Source organism: Plasmodium inui, assembly GCF_000524495.1.
Source record: "Plasmodium inui San Antonio 1 unplaced genomic scaffold supercont1.154, whole genome shotgun sequence".
In the NCBI taxonomy this organism is placed as follows: Eukaryota; Apicomplexa; class Aconoidasida; order Haemosporida; family Plasmodiidae; genus Plasmodium; species Plasmodium inui.
In genome coordinates, this window is record NW_008481988.1 from 1 (window position 1) to 9,629 (window position 9,629).

Sequence of the window (9,629 nt, forward strand, 5' to 3'; positions counted from 1 at the left end):
CCCAAGAACACACATGATAAGGCCCCCCCAGGACAGCATATGCCCTGAAAGATAGAACCCCAATGAACCAAGCTAAGTCATGAGGTATAGGCACCAGCACGTAGACAAAACAGACAATCAAACCAGAGTTATCAAGGAGCCGATACCCCAGAATCTATAACATGTAGACCATAAACCGTGAGCCATACAAGTCAATTCGAGGCAATTGGACAATCAGAACTAAATCCTAAAGGCAAAGCATGAGGCAAAATGACATCTCCCTAAATCATGATCCGGCAACCTTGTGCTAAAAGGGACCCAAAAAGATAAAAATTATCGCCTAACCTCCGAAAACTCAAGGTACTGGATCATAGAATCCCAATCCGTAAACCTTAAGCCCCCACTGCATAAAACTACACCTTAAAACCTGAAACATAACCCTCGACAATAGAGGGTGAGCCATGAAATGTAAGCCTTCCCCCATGGGACCTAAACCATGAACACTCCAAATAGCCTTGAGCCCTAATCGGTAAGAACAAAAAACAGAAAAAGACCCCTGACCCCTAAGCACGGGAACAGCTTCTCTGGACCTGAACCCAAGAACAGCAGCTCTACGCTGAAGAATAAGACCCAACTCCCTCGACACTAGAGACACAGCACTAGCCACTAGAGCCTAGGCCCTAAAGGCACAACACAAAACGAGGAATCCTGCAAACTAATCCACTAATCATGATAGAATAGGACCTGACAACTAACCAAAAGTCCCTGGACACTAAAGCATCAAAAGTACACCGTAACCCATGGAGACTACACCATAAGACTAAACCCTAAACCCTAAGCCATGAAACCTAAAATCGAACCATGATCCCTGAGACAGGAACTGAGAACCGTAACCCCTGAACGCTGAAGACTAAGCCTGAAAAGTAAATCCTAAAGATAAAACCTGAAAATGAACAACTGGCCCCTGACCCCTCCACCCTGACCATAAGAAATCGTAGCTGAACCCTGAACCCTAGAACCTGAACCTAAACAGTGAACCCTGAACCCTAGAACCTGAACCTAAACAGTGAACCCTGAGCCCTAGACCATGAACCCTGAAGCCAGAATGGTGCAACCTGACCCCTTGACCCCCCAGCCCTAAACCTAAACCTGAACCCTGAACCCTAAACCTGAACCCTGAACCCTAAACCGTGAACCCTAAACCCTGAATATTAAACCTGAACCCTGAACCCTGAAAACCTGAATCCTAAACCTAACCCTGAAACCTAAACCTGAACCCTGAACCGTAAACCCTAAACCCTAAACCTGAACCCTAAACCCTGAAGCCTAAACCCTAAACCCTGAACCCTAAACCTGAACCCTGAACCCTGAACCCTAAACCCTAAATCCTGACCCCTAAACCCAGAACCCTAAACCCTGAAACCTAAACATGAAATCCTAAGCGAAAACCCCGAATTTATGACCCCAGCTATGACTGACCCGGTCCTGCCTCTTAAATCGTATCCCAGGATCCTTAATCAGGTCCCCTACGACGTGGCTCGCCGCGTGGGCCCCAACTACGGGGGGCATATCACGATCAAAACTGCCGCTGCGGCTGCGCCCCTTAGTTGAGTAACTCCTAAATCTTCCCCTGCCAACCTGTAGTGAGTGTTTGTCAGAAGTATCAGATTTTGAGCACTGGGCTTCCCTTCCCTCTTTCCCCTGATCCCGCCTTACTCGAATTCTCCCGCTAACCTCCTGGGGGATCCGTGCCTGAAACCATAGGAGATGCTGACTATGCCCTTTGCACTGTTCCGGCGGCGGGGACCTATACTCCCGGGTACTTCGGCTGGATCGTACCCTGGCTCAGCCGAGTGGGGGGTTCCTCTGTGGTCCCGTTGTTATGAGGGGCCCCGAGGGGTGACCCCATCGGTGGACGTCGTGTCCAGATTAGCTTCTTGGCAGACCCTTGCTGTTTCTCCCCGACCACATGTCTGCACCTCTTAGACTCCACTCAGAAGTGATGGGGTCGTGTTGATTTTCCTTCGCTAACGATGGTTGAGGTGGGCACTTGACTTCTTTTCACCGGGGGTGTCTCCAGCTGGGTCTATGTCCGCTTAAACCCTTGATGTCAGGTACTACTGCCCCCCATTGTCGTTGTGCCTCTGCTATGCTTTTACTCCCAGCCGCCGTCCCAGTGGGGGCGCGGCAGGGTCTCATGATGGGCCCTTGACTCTCACGGCCATAACTGCCCCTAGACGGTACTCCATCCTCTGTTGTTTCTTAGGCTCCCCTGTCCAGCGTCCCGGGGGCCCCCCCGTCCTGTGACTTGGGTGTGTCGTATTAGCCTGTATCTCTTGTTCCGCCTGACTTTTTCGGCCGATGTTCCTGCGATCTTTTGTGGAGGATTTGGTCCTGAGGGTCATGATACTTGGGGGCTTGGCAGATTCCGAATGATCCTAACTCCTGGCTACTGTTGGGGTAGACAGGATTTTAGACGAATCTCGCCTGCCTGCTGGCTAGTGTAGTCCCTTTGGCCACTCCATAGGGATGGCGGGAGGGGTCCCCAAGTTCATTGTCTCATATACGCTATTTTGTAGTCCTGACGCTGAGGTGGAATTTGCTTCCTGCTCAATGTTGGTTTTCTATAGACACGATAAAGTCCGTAACCACTCATCAGAAACATGATAAGTCCCACTACTCCCCCTATTACGCCGCCTGTTATGGATCCCCCCTGACGATCATTACTGATCTGCTCTACTTCCTGGGGGACATTCGGATTAACCTGGTTGTGCTTTTCCCCTTGTTCTGGGCCTGGTAACGGGGTGTATGCGTGTCCTAATTCCCCCTTTCTCGTGATTGTTGGTTCCCTGTTGCCCCTTTGATCTGTCTGTTCTGTGCTTGAATCATCGGGCGTGCTGTTTTGGGAAATATTCATCACTTCTCCCTCTTCCTGTCCCTTTTCCCCTTTCGTGTTCTGGGTCCCCTCTCCTAGTGTTGCTGGTAAGTTGCCGGTGGTGGAATGATTCACTATTGGTAGCCTTGGCTTGTCTGGATTGGCTGGTGCTTCGTGTCCCCCCCCCCGGCTCTCACCTGTTTCGTCTTGCTTTGCCTTGGGGGCCTCCGGGCTCTGGGGGCCCTTTATAGGGTCGCTTTGGCTGTCATCTGTCGTTTGCCTTGAGATCCTGACTTGACGGGCTGGATCACAGTAGCAATTCCTGCCTTCCTCATCTCCAGAGTTGTCACATGATCCTATTCCTTCACATATTTCATATCCTCCTTCTATGGTCTTGTACCTAAAGCACGGAAAGCTGCCGTATTTTATCTTGTCCCCTAGGATACTATCGAGACCTGTTTGGGGACAGCCCGGACACAGTTGCTTCAGTGAGTTCGCTACTGTTAAAACCAGGCTTATGGCTTCTACTGCACATTTCTTGTATTGGTCTTTCCCTTGGCAGCTGTTGGAGCCTCTTTGTATTCTTGACCACTGGTGATCGCCTATTATTTCTACACCGTCACTCCCTCCTATCATCCTTTTCTTCACTTCCTCACAGACCTTAGCTGCCTTGGCCTCCCTCTTTATCAGTCGTTCCTCTTGTCCCCATAACCAATAGACTACGCAACCAATGAATGGTAACAGTTTCTGACAATCGGCTGCTCTATCACAAGGTCCTTTCCCGGCGTTTTGGACGAAACTCTTCCAAAATCTTGACTCGATCTTGCCCACATACGTGTCGTCTGTTTTGTTGTTTTTTTTGTTTTTACTAGATCCTATACTGTGATTCAGTATGCCGTCTATCACATCCTCCCAACTCACGTTCCTTTCAGTTTCTTGCATCCTCAATCCCCCCTGGATGAAACCTTGCTTCTGTAAACTGTAGTCTCTGTACTCTATGCCTAGGGTTCTAGGCCACTCATACACTCCATGATTTATCCTATTATACGGTTTGGTATGGCTGGGGATATGATAGCAATATTTGCCTCCTGGATTTATTTCACAGTCTTCCGTCCCTGTTAATATTTCTCTCGGGGACGGGAACCAGACATAGTATGTGCCTTTAGACATGGTGGACTTCTCCCCGTTGTCCTTCGATTGATGTATTCGCTGAGGGTTACTGACTCACGTTCCTGAAACGATCGGCACGCTGTACGGCACTTGTCAATGGTTCCTGACTTCACCGCCGTTCATATATCTACGCCTTCTTGGATCTGGATCTCCTCTATTTTCAGGGAGTTCCTGGCTAGGATTCCGATTTTCCTGTCAGTCCCCTTCCTCTGGGGAGTTTCTTACACTACCAGGCGCTTCCTCACTGCTGATGGAGGCTGGTCAGGTCTGTTCACCGCTTGGGGGGACGGAGTCTTAGTTCTTTTTCGTCTCAGCTCTGCTGCTGTTACTCTATCTCTAGTTTATGGGGGGGTTGAGCGGCCCTGAACCTCGTGCATCACTCCTGTTCGTCCTGCCCTATTTTCTCTTTCCTCTCCGTGACTTTTCTGGGACCTGTGGAATGGGCCCCCGCTATTCGGGTCTTTGGGGTGGTTACTCTTTATGATTTTCATACACCATGCGATACTTCCTTAGCTTGCCATGCCCTTTTATTCCTAATTCTTGGGTTAATCTTTCTTACCGCCTGCTTTACTTTTAGATTCTACACGCCTACTGCTTCTTAGTTTCCTGTGATATCCTGATGGTCTGGTGCTTTTGTCCCCTTGAAAGGCTCCTTCCGATTTATGATCATCTGCCGCGACCTACTCTTGAGTGGTAGCAACCCCTGATGGCTCGGGATGAAGACTCTCCGTTGGGTACCCCGCCTCTCCCCTGGGTTAGACCCCCTCCTCGTGCTCGTATGCTTGTCCTTATTTTAATTTGTTCCTCAGACTGGTCCTTAGAGGCTCTCCGATTCTTCCCCTCTCCAAACGCTGGTCCACACTGCAGGGACGGTGTCGCTCTCTGCAGTCGATCTGGGCGTTAGTGACCCTCCATAAGGCAGGGCCCTGATGGTTCTGATCTGTACTGGGGTGGGGTTGTTTGACTGGATTATCTATTCTGATGTATCCGAACCTGGGAGTTCCCTGAGAGATTTGTCTCGTCCTTTTTCCGTCTCTTGATCTAATTCTCTGGGACCGATTCGCTGTTGGGATATTCTTCAAATGTTCCTGTTCCTCTCTGCTAAACCTTTCAGACTCACTTGACACTTCCCTACTGATTGCTGGTGTGATTACTCTTGGCTGGAGGTCCCAAGTCTGAGGCTTGAGAGATAGACTTGGATATCTTTGCCCTACTGATCCGTTCCACTGCCCCCCTCTCAGAGAGAATAATCTGGCCTTCGGAATCTGCTTGTCTCCCATTTCTCCTCCTCCTGAGTGGCCGGGTGGGGTCGTGCTGTGGGGTTTCTGTCTCCTACTTTGCCCCAGCTACCCTTCCTCTACTCCCTCTGTTCCGCTTCTTGGCATTCTTGACTTGGGCTTCAGACCCTCGTCCTCTTCGGTTGTTCAGAATAACTGAAGTAGTTCGGCCGTTCCTTATTGGTTCAGCTCATTTTTCTAGCTACCACGCTGCTTCGACTTCCAACTCCATCTGTCCAGGTGGGCGTCTCTCTAGTTACCCCCCCTTCCTCTGGGATTCTTACATCTCGTTGCGTCTCTGGGGGGGGGGTTCTAATCTCCCTGGATGCTCATCGACCCCCTGGCCTCTGAGTCGTCTTTGGATTTATCTGGGAGTGCTTCTGGATGGTTACTTCTGTATTAGGCTTGTCTCGGTCTCGAGGTGACGGAGCTGTGATAGATATTTTCTCTTCCCTTAGTTGTACCTAATACTGCGTCACTGGAACCTCCTTAGACTCTACCTAAGCACCTCCTGCGGACCTGAGTCTGGGAAGGTTTTGAGGATCTAACTGGCGCCCTGTGTTCTGCTGTCGCTTCGAGATGTACTTGAATCCGTTAGTTCTATCTTCTGCCTGTACCTGGGGGTTCTATGGTCTCTACTTAGAATTGCTTGAGGAATGGCGCCTCTTCCTGGGGGTCCATTTGATTTATACCTGCACGTGCTCTGGTCATTGATTGTGGGCTGCTGAGTTTTCCTCAGTCGTGGCGTTGGGTGTGTTACGATTTCTCTACCAGTTTTCTAGTTCGTTGTTCGGTTCTTGCTTGATGGCTCCTCGTCATATCATCTTCGTACAATGAGCTGCTCTTTGCCAGATCTGGCTAAAGGAGTCGGATCTAGTGCTGAACTCCTTCATAGGACAATTTTCAGTGGACTTCTGGAAATTGGTGCGATTTCTCCCAGTGCCTGATTGAGTGTGCGCCCGCTCACGGCGCCGGTTTCTGTTCCTTTTATGCCAGCTTTATGTTTGAATGGAACTGCTCCTTGACTCACTCCCCTCCTTCGTCTCATTCTTGACTCGCGGTTTGCTGTTGCAGGTGTTCACTTGAGCAGCTCTCCATTTCGTTAGGCGGGGGTAAGGGGATTTTGGGTTCTTAAAGCAGAGGGAGTTCATTCCTTGGGCAGTTATTCCTGCTGGGTGATTATCTGATCGCTATTTGAGGGCTCCATAACTCTAGACTTAGCTGCGTTTTGGCTCCGGGAAGGTGGCGTTTCCGTTAGACGAAGAACTGGTACGATGCTGCTCCTAAATTTGAGGAAGGACTTCTCGTCTTTTGTTTTTGGGGGGTTTGTTTCGGTTTTAGGGAGTTATCTTCCCTTTTTCGCTCATCTACTCTTTCATCCGCCTTAGTCCTTTGTGACGAGAGATTCTAACCCTTGTTCTTGGTAGTTGTTATGATACCGGGGCGCTGCTTCGTCGTTATGATAGGTGCCGTTTGTCTTTTATTCCCTTCCGGAGTCTGCTTTCCACGCTACATTACTTGGCTGTTCTGACTCCTCATCAGCCTGGAATCTGTTAAAGTTGTCTGGTTGTGGCTTATTGTTCCTTCTCCTTTGGTTCTAACCTTTGAATTGACTCTAACCCGACGGAGGGATATTTGAGGTTTTACTTCGACCATTTCGTTTCTGGTCCTTCCTTTAATGCTTCTGCTGAAGTCGCTGGTTGGGTTCATCTTGGCTGCTTGTAGTCACTGGGGGATTTTGTCCCTGTTGTTGTCTTCGCATTTTTGTTCTTCCGCCCTTGAAAGGTTGGCTTCTGTGTTTTGGAGGTGGGTGGCCGCATGCAGGTTTAGAGGATTGAGGTACCTGCGCCGTGGGGGATTAGTCTTCTCCTTGACGTTCTTATTTTTTATTGTTTTTTTTTTCTTGAATCGGTTTCTATTAATTTTGGAGGGTTTGGTTGTGAGCTGTTTAAGGCTCCGGTTTGGCCAGTTGTGTCTTGAGTTCTGAGATTTATTATCTAGCTGCTTCCTTAGGTCGGGTCTTCTCCTTAAGTCTTTCTGCTTAATTTTGGTTTCTTTTCGGCTGCGGGGGTTTGTTGTTCTATTTGTAGGTAGGGGGGTTGCGCGTTGTTGGTTGTCTTGAAGTGATACCTCCTTGAAACTGTTCCAATTCTGACTATTCCTATTTCATCCTTTCTATTGTTCGAGTTCTGTGGGGGTGTCCTTGACTTTGCCTGCTTCTTCCTCTGTCCTCTTTCGCGCATGCTTGTAGGTTGCGTGGGGGAGGAGCCCCTTTCCACGGGTGTATGACTTTGAAGGTTTGGGCTTGTGACTTATTGATACTTGAGCCTCTAGCTAAGGTTTTCCCTGGTGCTGGTTTTGCTAAGGGGTCAGGGTGTCCTTTCGGTTGGTGATGCCTGTTAGAGGCGGGAAGTTTTTGAGACATGTTGATCTTCTCCGGGATGATTACGTTCATGAGAAGTTTCTTCTTTGATCTAACTCCCTCTCCTGTTATGGATACGGTCATGGGGATGTTTCAGTAAGATTTAGTCTTTTTCTTACTTGTGTGGGGGTTTCTTACTGTGGTATTTTAGGTACTGAACTGCTCTCATTGGGGTTTGGATTTGTCGGTTTTTGGATTTTGTTCAGGCTTGGACCGCTGTCGTTAGGAGGCCCGTATATGTACCGCCTGTTTCTCTTAGTCCTTTCCTTAATAATTTTGTTGGGGGGGGGATTGTTTAGTTCCCTCTAAGTCTTTCCTGTTACTGGGGGGTTTTACTTGCTTCTACTAGAGGGAGTCACTAATCCATCTTGGTGATTTAGGTGTAGCCGGGTGGGGGGGTTTGTCTTCGCTTGTGGGCTCGTCTTTGGGGTTCAGATTGGGGATGTGCTTGCTCTGACCAGTTCCCTAGTGAGAGGTCCTTGACTTTAAGTTTGCGATTTGATCTTTGTCCTTTTATTGTTGGCTATTTGTTTTGTGCCTATTTTGTGGGAGGGGCTGCGACAAAGAGTCGGGAATTTCGTATTTCATTAACATGGGCTGATTGTGGTGGTGAACTCGTCCTGGGTCGACGCTGGGTATTTATCCTCGCGTCCTTTTTGGACTATTCTCTTTTCTGCTTGTTTTTGCCATTTTAACTTTCTCAGACTAAGGAAAGGTTGCCCAAAAGTCCTGTTTGGTTATTCAGCTTTATGTCTGGACGGACGATTGCTGGCACCAGCTTTGTTTTCGTCGGATTCTTCCTCAGTTTCTTTTACCCCTTTTACGATATATAATATCATGAGAGACTGCGGTTATTAGACTAGTAAACAAAATAAAATCATTACGTGATTTTAGCATCATCTCTTTGAGATATCTAACCTGCTAAGTTAGAGCTGGACTCTGGATCATTCAACCTGTTGTTGGAACTCGATGGATTCTTGAATTATTTAGTCTGTTCGTGCCTATGCCTTATTTAAGTACCTGATTTTTGTTCTCTATCGTGACGGGACTTGGAGCATCGGGAGCTTGCATAACAGGATTATGATGGCTTCCGCTTTTGGAGGTTTTATTCCGCTTTTTGACTTATTTTTACTGAGATATACAGAAGATAATTCGCTGCGAGATCAGAGATTTTAATTGCTTCTATTTGGTAAGAATTCGGTTATTTTTCCGCCTCTAGTATACTAGATTTAGACTTAACGAGAGAGATTAGGGTCTGGGTTTCCTGTATAGACTGATAACCCCGATATTTAGCTTTTGGATCTGTGAAGGAGTCGCGTGTGAAGGATCTTTGGGGGCAGATGCCTTAATTTGAGACTCCCCCTTTACTTAAATAATTAAACCAACTCTTGCTTTCTCAGATTTAGTACCATTTGGATTCTGAGAAATTCTATATATACCTCTACCCTTATGATTCCTGGCAGATGGGTTCCGGCATGGGTCCCTTTTCTTCGGGATTCTTGTTAATGCTTGTATGTTCTGCTCCCTTTCTGTTTATTGGCGTTGGTAGTTTGTTCGTTTTGTTGATCTGTTCATTCAGTTTGGGGATTGGGAACTTAATCTGGCGTTTTAACCTTGTGGGGGGTGTTTCTTGGGTACCCATGCTCTCTTGTCAACATAAAGCCGAAAGCTTTTCTTTTGATGTTTTGTGATTTGATGGGTAATTTTGTCCTTTCCGTTTAGAATAGCGTTTCGCTGTTGGAGAATTAAGGTTTCCAGTTAAATATACAATATGACGGGGGTTTCATAATTTGTTTTCATCTTCGGGCTAAAGATGACTATAGATACGTTTCAGACATTGTCCATTAATGGATAAACACTTATTCATTCCATCAGTTAAGCTTTCTTTAAAGAAAACATAAAAGGA

General features: G+C 47.7%; 4 protein-coding genes across 4 annotated transcripts; all 4 read right to left on the reverse strand.

Moving 5' to 3' along the window:
- Positions 1 to 2,530: 2,530 nt before the first annotated feature.
- On the reverse strand, positions 2,531 to 4,024 carry C922_05730 (hypothetical protein; the record flags this gene model as incomplete). Its single annotated transcript, XM_008821301.1, has 1 exon — positions 2,531 to 4,024. One exon carries the CDS (start codon positions 4,022 to 4,024, stop codon positions 2,531 to 2,533), a length of 1,494 nt encoding a protein of 497 aa, XP_008819523.1.
- A 788-nt stretch (positions 4,025 to 4,812) lies between these two features.
- On the reverse strand, positions 4,813 to 7,011 carry C922_05731 (hypothetical protein; the record flags this gene model as incomplete). Its single annotated transcript, XM_008821302.1, has 6 exons — positions 4,813 to 5,315; positions 5,562 to 5,599; positions 5,821 to 5,912; positions 6,073 to 6,155; positions 6,332 to 6,431; positions 6,820 to 7,011. The coding sequence occupies 6 exons, from the start codon at positions 7,009 to 7,011 to the stop codon at positions 4,813 to 4,815; spliced, it is 1,008 nt and encodes a 335-aa protein (XP_008819524.1).
- Positions 7,012 to 7,026: 15 nt separating this feature from the next.
- Positions 7,027 to 7,807, reverse strand: C922_05732 (hypothetical protein; the record flags this gene model as incomplete). Its single annotated transcript, XM_008821303.1, has 2 exons — positions 7,027 to 7,381; positions 7,581 to 7,807. 2 exons carry the CDS (start codon positions 7,805 to 7,807, stop codon positions 7,027 to 7,029), a joined length of 582 nt encoding a protein of 193 aa, XP_008819525.1.
- A 1,363-nt stretch (positions 7,808 to 9,170) lies between these two features.
- On the reverse strand, positions 9,171 to 9,365 carry C922_05733 (hypothetical protein; the record flags this gene model as incomplete). The annotated part of the gene is made up of 1 exon (XM_008821304.1): positions 9,171 to 9,365. One exon carries the CDS (start codon positions 9,363 to 9,365, stop codon positions 9,171 to 9,173), a length of 195 nt encoding a protein of 64 aa, XP_008819526.1.
- Between the last annotated feature and the right edge of the window lie 264 nt (positions 9,366 to 9,629).